This window comes from Hyperoodon ampullatus, assembly GCF_949752795.1.
Source record: "Hyperoodon ampullatus genome assembly, chromosome: 17".
Taxonomy (NCBI): Eukaryota; Metazoa; Chordata; class Mammalia; order Artiodactyla; family Ziphiidae; genus Hyperoodon; species Hyperoodon ampullatus.
In genome coordinates this window covers 28,546,023-28,570,143 of record NC_136930.1, presented here as the reverse complement: position 1 = coordinate 28,570,143, position 24,121 = coordinate 28,546,023, and the positions used below count along the sequence as shown (strand labels likewise).

Genomic DNA, 24,121 nt, shown 5'->3' with positions numbered 1-24,121 from the left:
TTTAAGTCTTCAGCAAACTATCAGTTACCTCCATTTAGCTCACCCAGTTAGTAAATAATCAATGCCTTTTTTTTTATTTTACTGTGCTTTTTATGATTACAAAGTAATACATGTTCATTATTTTTTAAATGGGAAACACATAAAAGCACAAAGACAAAAACTCCACCACCCAGAAATAACCACTATTAATATAGTTAAACCTATCTTTTTATATCGATTGATGGATAGTTAGAGCTTGATTTATAAAATTGGCACCATACCTTGCTTATGTTTGAAACTTGTTTTGTCATGTCACAATATATCATGGGAACATTTTACATAGTATTAAGTAATCTACAACATCCTTTTTAAAGCTGCATAATATTCCAGTCTATGAATATATCATAATCAATTTCCAAGTGTTCTCTGCTATTACAAATAACTCTAAAATAAACAATTTTGCACATCTCTGATTACTAACTCAAAGGGGGAGAGAAGGAATGATGATCTTGGGACCTTGAGATACATCTTGAGATATTAAATCAATAGTGAAGGTAATAATCAAAATAAAAAGTAGAGGGCTTCCCTGGTGGTGCAGTGGTTGAGAGTCCACTTGTCGATGCAGGGGACGCGGGTTCGTGCCCCAGTCCGGGAAGATTCCACATGCCGCGGAGCGGCTGGGCCCGTGAGCCATGGCCACTGAACCTGCGCGTCCGGACCCTGTGCTCCGCAACGGGAGTGACCACAACAGTGAGAGGCCTGCGTACTGCAAAAATAAATAAATAAATAAATAAAAATTTAAAAAATAAAAAGTAGAGAAAGATGAACAGTTCAAAGAAATGAGAGATGATCCAAAACCCTGAGGAGTTCACACATGAGTGAGGGTAAGAAGTACTTATATCATTCCAAAATAATGTGTTAAGTGTGATGGTAAAAGTAAGCACAAGCTGTGGTAGGACACAGAGTAAGGACACTTCTGCATTAGGGTACTGGCAAGATTTCCTGGAGAAGATGCTGGTTAAGCTAAGTCTTGAAAAATGAATCAGAATGAACCAGGAGAAAGAAGAAGCAGGCATTCCAGATAGAGGAAAGAATTCACATGAGTCAAGGCAGAAAGGAAGGGACTCTGTCTTCAGAGGGAGTGTATGGAACTACAATAAGTCAAAAGCTAGAAAATTTTAGTATCATTTATTCAGTGAAACTCAATACATAATTTTGAAATACTATGGGCCAGGCACTGTGCTGGGTACTGGATATATTCAGCAGTGAGCATAAAAAGGTGGTTCTTGTCCTTCAAGGGCTTACAGTCTAGTGCCAGGGTATTCAATTCACAGTGTACGTCAGAATCACATGAATTTAGAAATCTGGGCTCTATCTCCAATAACTTAATTGGTCTGGGTGAAGACCACATATCAATATTTTTAAAGCTCCCAGATGATTATAAATTGAGCCAAATTTGAGTATCACTGGCCTGATGGAAGAGACAAACAACAAACAAAAAAAAAATTAATGTGTAACTCCAAAATATGCTGAGTTCTATGCAGCAAAAACAATTTGCCAGGAGAGTGTGTGGTGGCAAAGGCACTTACTTTAGATTGGGGGACTCAGACAGGGAGAGATTGTCAAGCTGTCAGGCATGATCTTTGTGAATATCTGAAGAGAAATAGTTCTCTAGTTTAAAAAAAAACTGGAGAGGACACTATTTTAGATGAAGACTTGGGACCATGAGGCAGGACAGAACTTGACTTATTTAAGGAATGGAAGCAAATGATCAACTAGGATAATGGTGAAAGACAAAGTCAAATAGAGTGAAGGTACTTTAAGGCGTCCAGGTAGAGATACCTAGTGCACAGGTGGAAATCAGTCTAGTCCGTGAGAGAGGACAGAACTGGAGGTAAATATTTGGAAACCGGCATATGATGGAAACTGATATCATAAGAAGCTCAAGAAAAGGTAAATAAAGAAGACCAAGGCTGTAACTTTGAAGAATACAAGTACTTATGGAAGAGGTCAATGAAGAAGAATCACAGAGGGCAACTGAGTAGGAGCTGTCAGAGGTAAAAGAGGAAAAATAGAGATTGTGATATTAATGAAACCAGGAATCTAGAATCCCACACAAATTAGTCCAGATGAAATGTGGGCATACTGATGATATAAAATCATTTTCATTAAAATGGGAAATACAAACCACAGCTCAGTTTAAGGACCCCTTTAGGGCAGTGATGCATTTAGGATGACATGACCTTAATGCACCAAAATAGCCTTTCAATTTGTTCCAATAGCAGCAGGGACCGAAAATTGAGATAACTCATAGAAACTTTAGCATCCGGGTCCACAACCAGTGAAAATTTGCTTAACAAAATGTGAACTGCAGAGTAGATGCAGCGTTCTCATTTCTAATTTCTTCCTCACATCGCATCTATCACTCAATAATAAAAACAGATCAGTGAACACAAATTAAGGAAGGAAAAAAATAAGCAGGGGGAAGAGCAGAAATGAAAAGACAGGAGACTCCAAGCCACATTTCTTTGTCTCTATTTTTAAGAAGGGATTTAATTAAGAGTAGACATAGACAGAGGTGAAAAGTTGTTACTTGTCCAGATTTTATACAGCCAAATTGAGCTTTGTTTTTTATCATTTCCCCAAATCATTGTAGGAAAAGGGAAGAAAAAAAGAAAATACGTTCCATTAGCAGTTGTTTAAATAATTGAAGAAATGGCAGGGCTAAGGACTGAGTTTGCTGACCTACCTAATCCTCTGGATGGCTCCTAAATTTACCAAGTGGGTAGCTTGGACTGCTTCAAAGAGTATTTAGGAATTTTCCCAGGATTAATTTGCAAGAGTTAATTTGAGCGGCATAATGCCCCTGTCAGCCTTGGAAATAGCCTTCTACACAGGAACCCCGAAAATTTGAAGTGCTCTCACACTAAGGGTTACCCCATTGTACATGAAGCGCTTGCATTGCTACACTCTCTCCAAATTAGTACATAAACCAACCAGAAGAGCTTGGTTTGATCTTATTTTGCACATGCTGTCAGACCTTGATCTCTAAGGAATGTCTACTTCATTTGAATGCCAATTAAACTTGCAGGAAAGTCTTAAATTAGCCTAGAAATATGCAAGAAATAGTGGAAGTTTTGGTTCGTTGATTATGCCAGATCTCCTTGGAAAATTATTGAAATGACCATTAAAAAATAATTAAAAGTGCTGAACTATATTTAAGTACCCATTATGTACTACCTCCAGTCAGTTGTAATAACTGCCTTTGAAAAATCATTCCAGTTCCTTGAGAATTACTTCATGCAAAGAATTAAGGAATATGAACCTGTCCTAATCATTACTTCTTGGAGTATCTCTTGAAAAACTAATTTTCAGATACTTTGGCTCATTTTTAAAATAATTCATAGATATTGTGTTGGTTTTAAAGAGATCAGTCATGATACTGGATTCATTAGATATGAACTGTACATATTATATAGTCAGGTGACATAGGTGTTGCTAGTTCTAATGCTATCATCTGCCAGCCTTGTAAGTTTGCCCAAGACACTTAACTTTTCAAGTCTCTACTACCAATTTTTAAATAAGAAGAATGATATCTTTCCTATTTGACCTCACTGGGATTTTTGCAAGAAATAAGTAAGTTAATATCTTTGAAAATACTTTGCAGCTATAAAGTAGCATGTTCCTTTTTTTTAAATTTATTTATTTTATTTTTGGTTGTGTTGGGTCTTCGCTTCTGTGCGCGGGCTTTCTCTAGTTGCAGCGAGCAGGGTCTACTCTGCTGTGCATGGGCTTCTCATTGCAGTGGCCTCTGTTGTTATGGAGCGTAGGATTTAGGTGCGTGGGCTTCAGTAGTCGTGGCTTGCAGGCTCTAGAGCGCAGGCTCAATAGTTGTGGCGCACGAGCTTAGTGGCTTCGCGGCATGTGGGATCTTCCCAGATCAAGGATCGAACCCGTGTCCCCTGCATTGGCAGGCCGATTCTTAAACACTGCACCACCAGGGAAGCCTCAAAGTAGCATGTTCTGATAAAACAAACACAGGCGTTAAAATAAGGAGCAATGTAAAATCTGATATTATGATTTTAAAAGTACTTTGCAAATGCAAGATGTATATTAGCACTGATAATATGGAAATAACTATAATTAGATCCATCTGTATTGGAATTTCTACTAAATCTACATTTGGGAATTAATATACCTATTTATAGAAGGTATAAATACACAAGTCAGAGCTTCCCTGGTGGCACAGCTGTTGAGAGTCCGCCTGCCGATGCGGGGGACAAGGGTTCGTGCCCCGGTCTGGGAAGATCCCACATGCCACGGAGCGGCTATGCCCGTGAGCCATGGCCACTGAGCCTGTGCGTCTGGAGCCTGTGCTCCGCAACGGGAGAGGCCACAACAGTGAAAGGCCCGCGTACCGCAAAAAAAAAGAAAAAAGAAAAAAGAAATACACAATGCAAAATTTAAATATACTTTTTGCATTGCTTAGCTAGGTGATGTGCATTCCAGGCTTCCTTTTGCTTCTATTTACTATCATGGAGCAATGGTTACTCAGCCAAATATTAGCCAGTAAGCCAATCTGTGTCTTTATTTTCTTTCTGTAAAGTGGAAATTATAATACCTACTCTAGCTTCCTCATAAAAGTCATGGGGAGATAAAATGAGAATTTCAGTCTCACAGATGTTAACTAAGAGGTAGAGTCTGAAAACTTTAAACTTAACCTAACAATTATAATACGACAATAAGTAATGTTCAGGAAAATAATGCTTGGTATTAAAGAACTTCAAAACTTCCCAGAGAATAGCTGAATTATAAATTATTCGTAAATGAGTGCCTATGTCATAATTCCTATGCTCAGCAGTGGAACAAAGTAGACATTGTCTCAGCCATTGCAGAGCATAAACTATAATCAACATTGTTTAATCCTAACTTAATTTTAGGGTATTCTACTCCTTTGCAAATATGGTTAACAAGAATGTTTTATGAACTCAAATAATCCAGCCCCCTCCTGAACCAAATATAAGAGAATTTATTGTATTTATGCTATTTTTAATAGCTCAGGGTGATCAAGACTCAACTCACTAAGACATATAGGTACTGTTATCCAAATAGTTTGCCTAGTACTATGAGAACTGCCTTATTTAAAGTTTAAAAGCTTTTCTTCACCCAAGTGCCATTTAGATCTCTTGTAAAATATATTTATGTTTTTTGGATCCTGGAGTGAGGTGTGTTCCAAGGGTCCCACAACCACCCACTAGTTTGGTGATTTGCATGACTCAACATAAAGTTATATTTATCACTTATGATTTATTAAGGCAAAGTATACAGTGCAGAAACAGCAAGAAAAAGATATGCATAGGAAAAGACTGGAGAAATCAGGTGCAGATTTCCTAGATCCTACTTCTGAGAGGCTCACATGGATGCATTTTTATCTCCTACTGTGAACCACAGAGACAAGGGCAAAATATCTCTGCCTAGGAAAGCTCATCTAAGTCTTGGAGTCCAGAGTTTTTAAATGGGGCTGATCACATAGCTACATGACCAGTCATTGTTCAGAATCCAAACTAGATACCAAGCACACACCATAAATCTTTGTGTTTACATTAAACAGTGTTGACAGCCTGGTACATCCTGCCACACTGCCTGAGGCATATAGAATAACATCATTAACCAGTGTCTATGTGAACATTCCAGGAGTTTAGTTCTCAAGGCTTTGAACAAGTGTCATTGTCCTGGCTCCAGAGTCCCCAGAGATAAACAAGAACTGAATAAAAGAACCTGCTAAAGGGAGGAACACTCCCAAACTCATTCTTTGAGGCATCACCCTGACGCCAAAACCAGACAAAGATGTCACAAAGAAAGAAAATTACAGGCCAATATCACTGATGAACATAGATGCAAAAATCCTCAACAAAATACTAGCAAACAGAATCCAACAGCACATTAAAAGGATCATACACCATGATCAAGTGGGGTTTATCTCAGGAATGCAAAGATTCTTCAAGATATGCAAATCAATCAGTGCAATACACCATACTAACAAACTGAAGGATAAAAACAATATGATAATCTCAATAGATGCAGAAAAAGCTTTTGACAAAATTCAATACCCATTTATGATAAAAACTCTCCAGAAAGTGGGCAGAGAGGGAACCTACCTCAACATAATAAAAGCCATATATGACAAACACACAGCCAACATTATTCTCAATGGTGAAAAACTGAAAGCATTTCCTCTAAGTTCAGGAACAAGACAAGGGTGCCACTCTCACCACTATTATTCAACATAGTTTTGGAAGTTTTAGCCACAGCAATCAGAGAAGAAAAAGAAATGAAAGGAATCCAAACTGAAAAAGAAGAAGTAAAACTGTCACTGTTTGCAAATGACATGATACTATACATAGAGAATCCTAAAGGTGCTATCAGAAAACTACTAGAGCTCATCAATGAATTTGGTAAAGTAGCAGGATACAAAATTAATGCACAGAAATCTCTTGCATTCCTATACACTAGCAATGAAAAATCAGAAAGGGAAATCAAGGACACACTCCCATTTACCATTGCAAAGAAAAGAATAAAATACCTAGGAATAAACTTACCTAAGGAGGCAAAACACCGGTTTGCAGAAAACTATAAGACACTGATGAAAGGAATCAAAGATGATACAAACAGATGGAAAGATATACCATGTTCTTGGATTGGAAGAATCAACATTGTGAAAATGACTCTACTACCCAAAGCAATCTACAGATTCAATGCAACCCCTATCACTTACCAATGGCATTTTTTCATAGAACTAGAACAAAAAATTTTACAATTTGTATGGAAGCACAAAAGACCCCAAATAGCCAAAGCAATTTGAGAAAGAAAAATGGAGCTGGAGGAATCAGGCTTCAGACTCTACTACAAAGCTACAGTAATCAAGACAGTATGGTACTGGCACAAAAACAGAAATACAGATCAATGGAACAGGATAGAGAGCGCATAAGTAAACCCACACACTTAAGGTCACCTTACCTTTGACAAAAGAGGCAAGAATATACAATGGAGAAAAGACAGCCTCTTCAACAAGTGGAGCTGGGAAAACTGGACAGCTACACATAAAGGAATGAAATTAGAACACTTCCTAACACCGTACACAAAAATAAACTCAAAATGGATTCAAGACCTAAATGTAAGGCCAGACACTATAAAACTCTTCAAGGAAAACATAGGCAGAACACTCTATGACATAAATCACAACAAGATCCTTTTTGACCCACTTCCTAGGGTTAGGGAAATAAAAACAAAAATAAACAAATAGGACCTAATGAAACTTAAAAGTTTTTGCACAGCAAAGGAAACCATAAATAAGATGAAAAGACAACCCTCAGAATGGGAGAAAATATTTGCAAGTGAAGCAACTGACAAAGGATTAATCTCCAAAATATACAAGCAGCTCATGCTGTTCAATACCAAAAATCAAACAACCCAATCCAAAAATGGGCAGAAGACCTAAATAGATGTTTCTCCAAAGAAGACATACAGATTGCCAAAAAAACACATGAAAAGATGCTCAACAGCACTAATTAGTAGAGAAATGCAAATCAAAACTACAATGAGATATCACTTCACACCCGTCAGAATGGCCATCATCAAAAAATCTACAAACAATAAATGCTGGAGAGGATTCAGAGAAAAGGGAACGCTCCTGCACTGTTGGTGGGAATGTAAATTGAAGCAGCCACTATGGAGAACAGTATGGAGGTACTCTAACAGCTATGTGGAAAAGAGGCAGTAAAGAAACAAGAATGAAATAGAGATCAATTAGAAGTCAGTTGTGGTTGTTCAAGTGAAAGATGATGGAGTTTTGAACTAGGATGCTGGCTCTTAGGGTAAAGACAAGAGTGCACTGTCAGGCAGTTATTAACATATCCATTTCATGAGAGGAAAAATTGCAATTCCAAGGTGTCAATTATCTGGCCCAGGATAACATAGCTAGTAAGTGAAAGGGACAATATTCAAACACGAGTTTCATGCATCAGGGCCTAGTGATCTTTCCACCGTACCACAGAAGAAAAGTGGTTCATCCAACCTCTGATTTCATAGCTGCTAAGAAGTTATCTTCAGAGTTCCAGAGATATGAATAATTTCAGATGACTTTATATTAGCATAATTAGGGCTTCCTTAGAATGTTGAATCATGTTAATTCTCTGTGGATAATGTGCCTTCTCTTTTTTATTTTTCCTCCTTGCTTAAAACTGGTTGGGCACTCGTGTGAGGGTCTTGCTCTGGCGCAGTGATGGAAACACTTCTCAGAATATCCAGATCTGTGTGTTCTTTGCCTATTTTCTATCGCTTCCTTACTAGGAATACTTGCAAAAGTGATTTAATATTTTAGTGACTTAATAATCACTGTAATCTTCAAGGTCATAAAACAAGCAACAGTCTAATCTCAAACATTGCAGAAATTAATTAGCTCACCTCTCCCAAGGGTTGAGTACTCCCTGAAGAATAAAGCTTTATAAATACAAATATGTTAATTGCTGATATTATCATCACAGTAGGAAATACGCTAAGAATACAATCCAGGTGCTGCTGAGTTGCAATTGAAAGGAAACTTAAATTCTTGACAGCAGCTTCTCAAATAAATCTCCTATTACCCACTGGGTTTCTAAGGCCAAATTGAAACCAGTAGGCCAGACAAGCTCTAAATTTGCTCAGTAATCTGGCTGATTCAAGCAAAAGGGAGATTTTTGCCTTGATTCTCTTCTTGGTTGTGGTTGAGGAGAAATACGATACGTCTGCCTCTTCTCAGATACCCCCAGGCTTCACAGGCCCACAGCTGTCATATGCCCCTGGAGCTCTAGTTATTTATTCCAGCAATGAAGGCATGCCTGCCAAACATCTAGATACTGGAAAGATCTAGTAATTGTGTTTACTACTCAAAAAACCTGTGACCTTTGTTAAAATGAGCTAAATCCATCACTATCATGTAGCTTTTTAATGAAGGTTCTTTTTTCTTAGGAAAAAATAAGAAAGAAAAGAATTGAGGGCTTTCAAGGACATTATATACTAATCCAAAAGAGCAAAGCCCTGACTAAAATATAGATTTACAGCCTGTCATGGAGAAAACCCAGACCACATTTCCAATTAACATCTGAGGAGTTCAGACACCCCATTTTTAATAGAAAGACTCAGGGTCTGCCGGGGGATAGCCTTGTAGTAGTGCTGACTCCACTGTTTGTTTTCCCAATTACAATTATTGCCAAGTCTTATTCACCAAATGTATTTAACCACTTCCTATCCTCCTTCTGTATCTGTTAAAATCTCACTTTTCCTGAAATGCATCTGAATTTTTACCCTTGCTAGTGCTATTATGATTTCAATAGAAATCCCTACTGGTTTCATCTCCCTTTGGAATGTCCTCCCCCTGGAAAATACCTATTCACCTTTCAAGACTTCAATTCAGATGTCACCTCTCTGAAGCCATCTCTAACCACCCCCCCAAACAACTAGTTGCTCCTTGTTCTATGCTTTCATAGTATTTCATTCGTAACTTTACTACAGGAATTACCACTAATTTATAATCAATTCATTCAAATGGATCTCCTCAACAGACTAAGCTATGAAAATGTAAGAACTAAAACCTTCCACCTTTATGTCACCAGCAGTTATATAAAAACTGTACAATGTGTTGATTTTCATTGATATTCTGCCTCCATTCAAAATAGTTTGCAGGTGCTATTCAGAAATTTCTGATTAATTAAGTAGTTAATTGTGATTTGATAAAAAAAAAAAAAAACAGAAAATTATATTCATGGCCCCTTACAGTATAATGTGAAGTGCCTCAGAGAAGGCCATGCCTGGCATGGTGAACAAGAATGGTGAGCAAGAAACAATCACTTCCCTCAAGGGCCTTACAAATAAAAGACAAGGAAACAAAAAGATTCCAATACCATGTGATAAAATGTATGGATTACATTCAATGATGGAGCATACTCAGGATGTTATGGAGTACAAAGCCTTCACAAGGACAAATTCTTCAGATTTAGCAATTGCCTGAGGTTATTTGAGAACTGAAGGCAGACCTTTCAGTGCTTCTCAAATGACATGTGGAGAAAATAATGTGTGCAGACAATATGTGTGCACAAAGGTCAGTCCTGATAACCTGTACAAGGGGGTATGTAAAGGAGTATTCACATAATGCCTGTAGTGGGTTGAATGTTGGCCCCCACAAAGATATATCCATGCCCTAACCCCTGGAACCTGTGAATGTGACCTTATTTAGAAAAAAAGAAAGAAAAAGAGTCTTTGCAGATATAATTAAGCTAAGGATCTTAAGGTGAGCTCATTCTTGATTTTCTTGGATGGGCCCTAAATCCAATGACAAGTGTCCTCACATGAGACAGAAGTGGAGAAGACACACAAACACAGGGAGAAGAGGGGAAGGCCGTGTGAAGACCGAGGCAGAAATTGGAGTTATGCAGCCACAGCCAAGGAACTTCTGGAGCCACCAGAAGCTGAAAGAGGCAAGAAAGCATTCTCTCCTAGAGTCCCTGGAGGGAGCACAGCCCTGCCAACAACTTGATTTTTTTACTTCTGGCCTCCAAAACTGTGAGAGAATAAATTTCTGTTGTTGGTAGTCACTGGTTTTACAGAAATTTGTTACAGCAGCCTCAGGAAACTAATATAATACTAAACTTTTTACATTGTTAACTTTTGAAATTTGCTGGGGAAAAAAGAAAGGTCTGCTTGACACTCTTTCAGCTCACTCTACATGGCCAGTCCACCTCTAAGACCTATCAGTTTCACCTCCAAAGTGTGTCTCCAATTGTCTGCACCTTACCTCCTCCACTGACCCCACTTCCGTCCACACCACCTCCCTCTCTCACTGGACCACTGCAGGGCTGCTCCAAGTCTCCCACTCCAACCACCACACCCTCTGTAATCCAGGCCCCACTAGCAGCCAGAGGGATCCTTCACAAACAGGTATGATAATGTCATTGCCCTCCTGCTTAAAACCACTCAGTGCTTTCACATGTTCTTTTTTATCTAAAAGTCCTTGCCTGACCTACAAGATCCTGCAGAGTCTAGCCCCTGCCTACTTCTCTACAGCAGGGTGTACCCCTACTCCCCTTGCTCTCTTTAATCCAGACTTCAGTTCCTTGAATGTGCCACATGCCATCCAGTCTTGGAGAGTTGGGGTTTTTTTTTCCTAATTTTGGAATTAAAAAACTTTTTTATTCAGGTAATAATGGTTTATAACATTATATGTATCATGTATACATTACATTTTGACTTCTGCATATACTGCAGTGTGCTCACCACCAAAAGTTTAGCTTCCATCTGTCACCATATAGTTGACCCCTTTACCCATTTCGCCTTCCCTCAACCTTTCTTCCCCTCTGGTAACTACTACTCTGTTCTCTGTATCTATGTTTTTGTTTTGGTTTGGTTTGCTTTGTTCATTTATTTTGTTTTGTTTTTGTTTTTTGTATTCCACCTATGAGTGAAAACATGCAGTATTTGTCTTTCTCTCTCTGACTTATTTCACTTAGCATAAGACCCTCAAGGTCCATCCACGTTGTCGCAGATGGCAGGATTTCATCTTTTTATGGCTGAGTAGTATTGCATTGTGTATATACACCACATCTTTATCCATTCATTCATTGATGGATACCTAGGTTGTTTCTGTATCTTGGCTATTGTAAATAAAGCTGCAATGAACATAGGAGTGCATATATCTTTTAAAATTAGTTTTTGTATTCTTTGGATGAACATACAGAAGTCTCCATACTGTTTTCCATAGCAGCCATGGGGAGTTTTTACCTCTGCCCCTATAGGTTACCCACCCCTTTAACCTAATCTCAGCTACTTTCAGGACTTCTTTTTCTTCATTATAGGGACCACCCAGGTCTCCTTGCTACACTCTCTAGTTGGACTACATTCCTATCTTTCGTAACACTTACCTTTGTAATCATGCACTTGCTGGTGCATTTATTTTTTCAGTGTCTTTCTTCCTTCCTCACTAAATCATAAGCACCAGGACTACTACGTATGGCTGTGCCAGCTGTGCTCTGCATCAGGATGTCCAGGCAGGGCCTGGGAGAACTGGAATGCAGCCTGCACTCCACTCCTGAGCATGAGCCCTGCCGTTACACTCCCCTTCATGCACAGGTGCCCTTTACTTTGCAAAAGGGGGGATTTTGCTGGCCAAGCTTTACACCTTTAGGACTGCATTTGCCCAGAGAGGCTGTATTTTTCCATTTTGTACACAGACACAGTCCCTAGCAGATGCCACACCCGATCTTCACTTGATCCCCAGCCCTTAGGGGAGTGTCTGGCCCACATAAATGCCTAATAAATAGTCATTGAATAAATAAGTTAACGTAATTATCTTCTATCTTTGCAAATGTACTAATACACATTCATTTTTGTCATGAATATGCATATTCAGCCTTGTACCCTTTTTGTCAGTTTTTATTATTAAGAATAGGACTGCTACATTTATCTTTGTAAAATCATTTTGCTTTTCTTTTATTTCTTTGAAGTTTATTCCCCAAAATGAAATAACTAGGTCAAAAGGTAGAAACATTTCTATAACTCTTGGAATATATGGGCAGATGATTTTCTAGAAAAACTCAACCAATTTAAGATACAACATGCAATGTATAGCTACTTTTCTCTAGTATCAGTGATATTACCTCATTATTCTCAGTTGGTTATGCACTTTAATAGTTGTTTTAATTTGCATTTCTCTAAATAGTGCTTAGAAAATAATAGGTCCTCAATAAATATTTGATAAATGAATTAATTTCCTCTGGGCCTATTTACTTTCATAAATGTGATCATTTATTTTCTGCGTTTCTTTCTTTGTACAATATCCTTTTTTCATCATATATAACAAGTTATTGAGCAGAATTTAGGCAGTGATATATCATATGTTTTAGATAGTCTGGCTTTTATTTAAAGTGTTTAAGTTCTGACTTTTCACCAGCTATATTGGTCAAACCATCCATTCTGCATATTTAACAAATATTTTCTCTATACCATTGTGAAAAGGCCAAATATTTTGAAAAATAATTTTAAACCTCTTTGTTCCCTCCAAACAATGTTTGCCTATTTTTCCTGAGCACTCAGTTTTCAAAATGAGAGTACCAAGGTAGACTTTTAGTTTTTTGGACTATTTTAATTCCATATTCTTATTCTTCATCAGAATAAACTTTGGGGGGCTTCCCTGGTGGCGCAGTGGTTGAAAGTCCGCCTGCCAATGCAGGGGACACAGGTTCGTGCCCCGGTCTGGGAAGATCCCACATGCCGCGGAGCGGCTGGGCTCGTGAGCCGTGGCCGCTGAGCCTGCGCGTCCGGAGCCTGTGCTCTGCAACGGGAGAGGCCACAACAGTGAGAGGCCCGCGTACCGCAAAAAAAAAAAAAAAAAAAGAAAAAAAGAATAAACTCTGTTATTCCTTCACCCACTACCCTGCCTTTCCTAAAAGACAGAAATAGTAGATACGTTGGAAGTATGAGCAGGGGTAAGAAGATTGATAAATACTGAGGTAGAAAACTTTTCATTTCCATTTTTTTCTGGCTCAATCCTGTGAATACTACCTGTGTTAAAATATGTGTTTATATTTTCACTACCTTCTTTAATATACAGTCTCTTTGTTTGTGTAGCATTTTTTGCTTAGAGCAAAAAGCAAGCCTCATCTAAGTTTCACAATATTCCTGTGAACCACTACATTATCAGTACCATTGTTTAAACATGTATTCAAATATTCTCAGGACTCCTCCTAAACTGACTTCATCTGGTGACTCTAATTCTATGAAAATCAAGGCTCTTTACCACCATTTGGAATAGCAGAGAGGGAGTAAAGAATCTGATTGTCAGACATTGGTAGAACTTATCACGACCAGCCCAACTGGCTTCCTCCCTGATTTTTCTAATATCCATGTGCAAATCTGTATCATTAGAACAGTAACAATGGCTTCATTAGCAGCATTAGAGTTTAGAGTGTAAAGAAAAGACTCCATGATTTGAAGTCAGCTCTGGTCTTGGATTTGAATTTCTGCAGTGAAACTCATAAGTATTTGTTCTGGAATAAGTCACTTCACTAGATTCTGGACCTCAATTTCCACGTCAGTAAGTGTAGGTAAGAACCTACCTCAACAGTTTCATGTGGTCATTAATATATGACATTGTTAGCTATTTTGACCCCAAAGAAACACATAGTTAAGCTAGAATACTAGGTTGTTTGATACAGTATTTTCTAGCCAGAGTATCATATATCCTTCTGGGTACTTGATATAAATAAAGAGGGCATGGAATAAACTGTGCATGTTATATTTTTTTTCCTCTCCTTCTCTAGAATTTTTACCTAGATTCTTCATCGATCATTCACTTTTTTTTTCAATAAATTTATTTATTTTTGGCCATGTTGGGTCTTCATTGCTGTGTGTGGGCTTTCTCTAGTTGTGGAGGGCAGGGGGCTACTCTTGGTTGAGGTGCACAGGCTTCTTATTGTGGTGGTTTCTGTTGTTACCTGGGCTCAGTAGTTGTGTCGCATGGGCTCAGTTGCTCTGTGGCATGTGGGATCTTCCCTCACCAGGGCTCGAGCCCATGCCCCCTGCACTGGCAGGTGGATTCTTAACCACAGCGCCACCAAGGAAGTCTTGATTATCCACTTCTTCTAAGGCCAATTCAATTCTGAAATCAAGACTTCCTGGGGGAAAGAGGACTACATGTTTTGTATCTGTGAAATCTGAAGTCTTTAACTCTGATAAAAATCCATACATAGAGATTTTTCTCAAAAATCTAGGTTAACATGTGCTGCCTTGCAGTAGTTTTATGAATATCAAAGTATCTGCAAAGAGTGAGCAGTCTGGGCAGAGGTGACACTAGAAACTTTTGCTCACCCACAAAAGTTTTTTTTAGGATTTATATTTAGTGAAGTGGTAAAAATTTTCAAGCAACAAAGTGTTTTCCAATAACATTGAAAAGAGTAAAAGAATATCTCATAGAAGTCTACACAGGTGACCTAACCTCCTGCACTCCAAATATAATCCAGTTGGAAATTTGCTTAATGAGAACAGATATATGAAGTTGTAATCTCTCACTCAGCATTGGATGTGATTGATCTTCTTTCCATAGATAGTATTCAGAGTTAGTTTTATTTCTATTATAGGAAACAATTCTACATGAGAGTATGCTTTTAGACAAGAAACTTCTTCATTTTAGGAAACATTCTCAATTTTTACAGTTATCAAAGCATTAATCATTCTGAATTGTGTTTATCTGTTTAAGAAGTCTGTCTAGGTTTGCATACAACTCCACAACAATCAGCTGTGTGACTCTGGGTGAGGTCCTCAACGGAGGTTTCATTTCTTCATCAATTAAAATAGAGTAATAATAATACATAATTACCTCATAGGATTGAAAAGCATTATACGTATTGATACAGAAAAGAACTTAGAAAAATACCTGGCTCATAGTAAGCACTTAAAAATATTAGCTAGTAATACTACTATTACTAATGTTATTATCAATATTTGCTAGTCGACTAGACAACACTTGCCCATGCTTATCCCACTCCTAGATTACAAACAGCTTGAGGGCAGATTTTTTTTTATTGAAATATAGTCGATTTATAAATATTGTGTTAGTTTCAGGTATACAGCAAAGTGATTCAGTTATACATATATATGTGTATATCTATATTCTTTCTTCAATCCTTTTCCATTATAGTTTACTACAAGATATTGAATATAGTTCCCTATGCTATACAGTAAATCCTTTTGTTTATTTTATATATGGTAGTATGCATCTGTTAATCTCATACTCCCAATTTATCTCTCCCCCCCTTCTCCTTTGGTAACCATAAGTTTGTGTTCTGTGTCTGTGAGTCAGTTTCTGTTTTGCAAATAAGTTTCTTTGTACTAATTTTTAGATTCTACATATAAGTGATATATTTGTCTTTGTCTGACTTAACTTCATTTAAAATGATAATCTCTAGGTCCATCCATGTTGCTGCAAATGGCATTATTTCATTCTTTTTTATGGCTGAGTAATATTTCATTTTATATATCTGTATTTATATCTCATCTTCTTTATCCATTCATCTGTTGATGGACACTGAGGTTGCTTCCATGTCTTTGTTATTGTAAATAGTGCCACTATGAACACTGGGGTGAATATATCTTTTCAAATTAGAGCTTTTTTTCTTTCCCAGATATATGCCCAGGAGTGGGATTACTGGATCATATGGTAACTCTATTTTTAGTTTTTTTAAGGAAACTCCATACTGTTTTCCACAGTGGCTGTACTAATTTACATTCCCACCAACAGTGTAGGAGGGTTCCCTTTAGGCTTGAGGACAGATGTTAATCATCTTTATAGCCCCAGAACTTGGCATCGTATCTAGGTCATTATGGAGTATGTTATTTCTACACACTTCTAATTTATCACTAATTTCTTTTTTTCCTTTTCTTTTCAATTTGTACAGTGAATTCCTTATATGCTTCTGCATGATTGGCCTCCAAAGTAAAATGGTCTGTACAATCTCAAACTCATAGAAAAAACTATTTATCAAAAGTCCAGCTGAGAAAGGTAATGTTTAAGAGGATTATTTTTCTCTAGATAGTCTAGATACCACTGAAAACAAAGCGAGAGATGAGTATCTGATATGCACTGTACTGACTACCCTTCCCACCCGCAGCATTGCTCCTACGGAACTGGACTTTGGAGTGACACACAGCCTTTACTGAGGACCACATCACAAACAGTGCTGGCAAACTTAGTTTTGCATCTATAATAGAATATGAACATGTTGTCCACCAATTTACATAGTGACCTCTCTACTAAAGCCCTTCAGCAGATATTTATGTCTTAAAACTAAGAATCCATCGATTTTTATGATATAAGAGACTTAAAGCCAAATTTGAAGCCCTCTTGTAACAAAGTTAGCATTTTTGCATGAACCCCATTTTATGTTTCCATTCTTGTTTCTCTTCTGCTCTTCCTTTCAACTTATGCTCTTTTGTATTCTACTTATTCTTGTGAGCACTTTCTGGATAAACTAGCTCTGTGAAAAAGGGCTGTGCACATTGTGTTCCAGTCACATTATAGTTTGTGTATGCAGTGCACAATTTATGATGCCGTATGTGGCAGCCCTGGAAAAAAGCTGGAAATGAATGACTGGCTAAGAACTATCTGAATATTCTAGCTCTTTCTGATATATACTCAGAGAAATGTATATGTATATGTAAATACATATACATTTGTTTATATGTATATATACATTTGTTTGTATGTATATGTGCACATGTACATATTATATGTATATGTATGTACTATATGTATACTATATGCATATGTGTGCATATTATATACATATATAGTATACATATGTGTATAGTATATATATTATACATGTATAATATATTATATGTATATATGTGTTACATACATACATATATAATCTTCATATTGCTATTTATACCTGACATTTACAGAGTTTTGCACATACAGGTCATCTCACATTAAATATACCTTCTCCCTCTGACATTCACACCACTGATTTCATTCACTTATCCACTTTTGGCACACTAGTACTATGATGGTTAATTTTTTTTTTTTTTGCTGTACGCGGGCCTCTCACTGTTGTGGCCTCTCCCGTTGCAGAGCACAGGCTCCAGACGCGCAGGCTCAGCGGCCATGGCTCACGGGCCCAGTCGCTCCGCGGCATGTGGGATCTTCCCGGACCGGGACACGAACCCGCGTCCGCTGCATCGGCAGGCGGACTCTCAACCACTGCGCCACCAGGGAAGCCCTGATGGTTAATTTTTTGTGTTGTCTTGGCTAAGGGATGCCAAGATAGCTGATAAAAACATTATTTCTGGTGTGTGTTTGTAAGGGTGTTTTGGATAGAGATTAACATTTGAATCAGTAGATTGAGTAAGGAAGATCACCCTCACCAATGCAGTAGGGATCACCCAATCCACTGAGGGTCTGAATAGAACAAAAATGTGAAGAAAGGGCAAATTCACTCTCTCAGCTTGAGCTGGCACATCTATCTTCTCCTGCCCTCAGACATCAGACATCAGGGCTCCTGGTTCTGAACTTTCAGACCCAGACCTGGACTTACACCAGAGGCTCCTCTTTCTCCCCTTCTCAGGCCTTTGGACCCAGAGTGAATTACAGCACCAGCTTCCTGGGTCTCCAGCTTGTAGATGGCAGACTGTGGGACTTCTCAGACTCCATAACTACCACAACCACATGAGCCAATTCCCATAATAAATCTCCTTTTGTATATATCTGTATATGTCCTATTTTTTCTGTTTCTCTGGAGAACCCTGTGTAATAAAATTTATTATACTTATTGTTACTTGTTACCGTTACATACCCCAAATTAGGGTTTAAAACTTCTCAGCCAGGAGTTTTACCTAATTACACCTTCATAACTGAATGTCAGGAGTCTATAAACACCTATCTCTCCCTAAAGATAATCAGATACCTATAGTGCAGAAGGTACTAAAAGGTGGTCTTGTTAACCCAAAAGAGAGATTAAGTATCTTGCTCAGAAATACACTTAATAAATGGTAGATTTCAGTTATAGTTCAATTTAAATTCTTTTATTAAACATTATAAATAAATAAATAACTAAATAAAATGGTAGAGTTATCTGGTTCCAAAATCTGTACTCTTTCCACAAACCATACCATGCTTTACTATTTTTTCTTTTGCACTACTTTACCTGCTGAATACATGATAGGCACTTAATAAATACATGATTGGAGTAAAAATCTAAAAGGTCCTTAAGTTCTTTTTTAAGGTCACAGTAAACAAAGGTGGACCTAGAATTAGAATCCATTCCCTTGTTTCCTGGGCCATTGCTCTGTTCAGTATTTTTGACCTGGGGACACTTACCATTAACCTCGGCCGTTTGCCCTCCAGCACGTGCTCTTTCAGAAACTATGTGGGCTTGGGAATATTTAGGGAGCTTCTTACTAAGCTATTTAATGAGTGAAACTTTCCATTGGTGGAATGCTGGAGAAGCATTTTGTGGACAGGAGGGGAAAAAAAGATGCTATTTTAAACATTGCTGAGAGAGTTTGGGCAAAATCCATCTGGCAGACAGACTATTTCTTCCGTTCAAAAACTCATCAAGCACTCCAAATGTGTAACCTGTAGGGAAGTTTAATTAAAGCTTGAGAAATCTCAAAATAACTTGACATTTAAATATGTTATTTCCGTTCTGCTCTCATAGTCTGACACACACAGAGACAGCCTCAGGTCCAAATTAAGCTCCCCAGTGCCATCCAGCCCTGCCTAACTACTGGATTGCCCTATGTCCAAGGCGACAGGAATGTGAATGAAATAGGCTCATCCAATCATTGTCCTTCAAATATTAACATCCATTTCATACATAGATAGGCAGGAAGATAGGTAGGTAGATAGATGGATGGATGGATGAATGACAGAGTAAAATTTATTTCTCTTACTTAAAAAAAAAGGGTGAAGGCAGAGCTTGTCTTGGGGAGAACCTCAGGAAAGGAGATTCCATTTTCTCTTTTCTCTTAGTTTATCAATTATAATTATTTTCAAAAAACTTCAGTGCTTGCTATACACATTTTAAACTAAGTTTACCTTCACATTAACACTATACCACTTCACATGTAGTGCAGGAACATTATAACAGCCCTTCCCTACCAACCCTTAAGACACTGATATCATTCATTTCACTTATCCATATGCTACAATCACCCAATGCAGTGTTACTTTATTATTTAAAGTCATATTTTAGATCAATTAAGAATAAGGAAAATAAAAGACCTCCATTTTACCTCTGCTTATTCCTTCTCCCATGTCTTTCACTCTTTATGTAGACCTAAATTTTTAATCTGTATTATTTTCCTTCTTCCCGAAGAATTTCTCTCAACATCTTTAAGGGTATGTCTGCTAATGTTAAAGTCCCTCAGTTTTTGGTTTTCTGAGAAAATCTTCATCTCTCCTTCACTTTTGAAGGATAACTTCACTATACATTGGATTCTAGGTTGGTGATTTTGTTTTTCTTAACACTTGGTATTTCATTCCACTCTTTTCTTATTTGCAGTGTTTCTGATGAAAAGTCCACTATAATTCTTATTCCTGTACCTTTATATGTAAGGCTTTTTTCTCCCTCAGCTCTTTTCAAGATTTTCTTTGTCTTTACCTTATTACAACTTTGAATATGATGTGCCTAGGAATGGGGCTGGGGGAGTATTTATTCTGCTTGGTATTCTCTGAGCTTCCCGGATCTGTGGTTTGTTGTCTGTCATTAATTTGGAAAAGTTCTTGGCCATTATTACTTCAGGTGGTTCTTCTAATACTAGAGAATGTTGTATGTTTATGTATATATCATATATATATAATATCTTTTGAAAATGTCCCACGGTTCTTGATGTTCTGTTCTGGTTGGATTTTGGGGGTTTTTTTTTTCATTCCTTTTTTTCTTTTTGCATTCAATTTGGGAACTTTCTACTACCTATCTTCAAGCTCAGCTATTCTTTTCTTGGCCATGCCCAGTCTACTGATGATCCCATTAAAGTCAGTATTCACTTCTGTTATAGTATTTTTTATTTCTAACATTTCCTTTTGAATCTGTCTTAGAATTTCTCTCTCTCTGCTTACATTACCCATCTGTTCTTGTATGATGCCTACTTTTTCCAATAGATCTTTTAACATAATAATCATAGTTATTTTAAATTCTTTGTCTGATAATTCCAACATCTATGTCATATCTCAGTCTGGTTCTAATGCTTTCTTTGGCTCTTCAGGCTGTATTTTACTTGCTTTTTAGTGTACTTTGTAATTTTTGTTGAAAGCTGTACATGACATAATGGGTAGTAGGAACTGAGGTAAACAGGTCTTTAGAATGAGGTTTTATATTAATCTGGCTAGGAGTTGGGCTGTGTTTAATGTTTGCTGTAGCTGTAGGTGCTAGAGCTTCTAAATTTCTCTAGTGACTTTGTTTCTATCTCCTCTGTTGACTTTGGCCTTCCCTCAGTACTGCTCTTCAGAGAAAGTCTGCATTTTGCAGTTTTAACCCAATGTTACTATACAGAAGTCCCTTTGGTATAGTGCTAAGATATGGGGGACAGCTCTAACTTTATGATTAAATCTAAGTCTTTTAATGGATCTATGTCCCTGGGGTGCGATCTTCACAGGTGTTTCTTATCCCCTTAGGCAGGAAGGCCAGAGGTGCCTGGGGTGAGAGAAATGCCCTTCCTCCAGGTAGGGTAAGACTCTGGTAATCTTTTCCCCTGGATAGTAGACCTTTGTAATGGAGAACAAATATATTCTGGGTGTATTTTACAATGATTAACTATCCCCTTCTACTGCCAGAGCAACAAGCAGATCTTTCTTGGCTCTCAACCATGAGAATCTGCTAAATTTTCTCAAGGTAAAACCTATAAAAGTATCAATTTCCCCATAATTGTGGCCCTCAGAGTTTCTCCCTCTCTTGATAGTTTACTCTCAACCTACAGCAATTTGTCGAAATTACCATTTAGGTATTCCTACCAGTTACAGCTCCAAGGGCTTCTGTTCCAGGTAAGCAGGTTTGGTTGTGGCTTTCTGGATTCACCTGTCTCCCCAGATTTGGATGGGAGTTGACCCTGAAACTTCAGTTCTTTGACAGTTCTGAGAAAAGTCATTGGTTTTCAGTTTGTTCAACTTTTTCGTGTTGTAAGGACAGGAGTGACAACTTCCAAGCTCTTTACATGTTAGAGCTGAAACCCTATGTTAGTTTTTTAATGATTAACAGCCAGTGAAAATGTTCCCTTTTCTGCAACAGCAGCTGGAGAAATACACATGGTCTGATATCAATCTTCAGGCACAGCACCCATGTAGCTTCTCACATCTCATTGTCCCCAAAGGCAGGGCTGTGAAAACGTGAACATTCCTATTGCCAGAATGCTTTCTCAGTCCCTTCCACCCCTGGAGGTTGTTTTTATTAATGTGAGCCTTCTTTCTCCATTTCTAAATGGTTGACTCCGAGAGATTGAATCTCATGTTACCATCTCACTGCAGAGCCTGTAGTGTTTTTTTTAAACATTTGAAATGTGTTTTTTCTTTTTTTTTTTAAATTTATTTGGCTGTGCCAGGTCTTAGTTGCAGCTTGCAGCCTCCTAAGTTGTGGCATGTGAACTCTCAGTTGCAGCATGCATGCGGGATCTAGTTCCCCGACCAGGGATCGAACCCAGGCCCCCTGCATTGGGAGCATGGAGTCCTAACCACTGAGCCACTAGAGAAGTCCCGAAATGTGTTTTTTCTTGTCTTGCTTTCAAAGCAAGACAAGAAACCTTATTTTCCGGATTACTGGTGCATGACAGAAGTTATATCCATTTGTTTTATTCACTCGAGTGTTCATTTATTTTATAACTATTTATTGGTTACTTCCCAAATGCAAAATGCCCCAGCTATGTCCCTGAGAGATATAAAGTCCAGAATGCTCTGACATTCCAAGTGGGAAGTTGTATGAGAATGACTATACTACAGAGCAATTTATGATACTGAGAAACAATTTGATCTAGGAGTTACGTATAAGAAGAGATTAAATTCACCTAATGTAACCAGGGTATCATTAAGATTTGATGTCAGAGCTTGATCTGTCAGAGTCCAGACAAAAAACTGGAGGTACACTTAAGTAAGTTAACTAAGAAGACTTTAATAAAGGGATTACTGACAGAAGTCAATCAAAGGAAATTAGAAGGAAAATCTAAGACTAGCCAACAAGAGATGGTGATACATCTCGAATCTAGCTACAAGGGAGCTATTTCCACAGCCAAGCCTCAAGGGGACAAGGGCAGGGCACATTACCAGAGCCCAGAAAGAAATCTGTATGAGTTGTACTTCCAGGAGATGCCCAGGAGCTGTGGATTTTGGTAGGAACTGCAGCCATTGCTAACCTAAGGCCTGGCAGGGAAGAATGGGGGAAGAAACGTGCCAACCCCACCCTCTCCCTGCCTTCTGACTTCCTACTGGTATTTCCCACTGGCTGAACCCAAATGAAAATCAGAGAGCAAGACCACAGAGGTCAGCTTCCTGGAGTGCAAAAGAGGATCGGGAAGGATGCAAAGTTAGTCTGAAAGAGCAAATGGAGGATACCCAGTCCAAAGAGAGACTGCACTTCTGGAATCTGGGAGGAAGAATCTCCCAGGGCTCTGATGGCTATAAGGCCTTGAGGTGGGAGTTAGATGCAAAACGCGTTGAAATCTGTTGCCACTTCTATTGCCACCACGTCTTGACTCTCTCTGAACACTCATCTGAACTCTCACATCCAGGGAATGATCTCTGAAGCAGTATAAATGGTTCTAATATTTGATTTTTTTTTAAGATTTTGGTGGAGGAAGATTGAAACTGGTGGCAAAGATACATTTTTCTCTCTTACAGCCTTCTAGCAGCAAGAGGAGGAAACCGTAGAACGGCCAACGTGGTGGCCCATGGCTTTGCCAATCTTTTAACTCTGGACAAAAGGACCCTCCAAAAAATTCTAGTGCATTATCCAGATTCTGAAAAGCTCCTCATGAAGAAAGCCAGGTATAACCTTTAAAACCCCATTAGAGAGGAGTTGGTTTTACTTCGTAAAATCTAAGATGAGAACTGTGCTATGGTGGGTACGATCAACTTTATCCATGAGATACACTTAACAAACAACTGTTTATGCAGTTATACGTTGAAAACTTCACAGATTAGGAGAAATGATAGTATTTCTGGTAAGTTTTTCCATAACTCTCACAGTGCTATCTGAAATGGCCTTTCTGTCTTGTCCACAGAGTGCTTCTAAAGAACAAGGCTCCAGGCACAGGGACAACTTGTCCAAATAACGGACTTGCCTTTCTCTTCCCACCAAAACAGCAGACACCCAAAATGTTTAAAGATCTCCTGGGAGGCTCAGGAAAAGCAGGTCTTGCAAGACTACTCACACTGAAGAGAGAACAAACCATTCTGGTAATAAGGCAGAGGGAAAGAAGGGCTGTAACAGAGACCACTGGACTGAAGACACCCAGACAAGCTCCTACTCTAATTCCATTTCAGACACTGGGATAATCTGGATTCATCTAATGCAAATAATTAATACTTTATATATAGCACTTTTTATTATTTTACTGTATGCCCATATAA

General features: G+C 38.2%; 1 protein-coding gene across 1 annotated transcript in view; it reads left to right on the top strand.

The window, feature by feature from the left end:
* Positions 1-24,121, top strand: part of CNGB3 (cyclic nucleotide gated channel subunit beta 3) — a gene marked incomplete at both ends in the record, with an annotated part of 140,516 nt that overhangs the window by 113,786 nt on the left and 2,609 nt on the right. Inside the window, 3 exons of the mRNA XM_079722145.1 lie at positions 23,016-23,182; positions 23,390-23,536; positions 23,773-23,947. Coding sequence (XP_079578271.1) covers positions 23,016-23,182; positions 23,390-23,536; positions 23,773-23,947 — 489 coding nt within the window. The remainder of the gene's footprint in view (positions 1-23,015; positions 23,183-23,389; positions 23,537-23,772; positions 23,948-24,121) is intronic.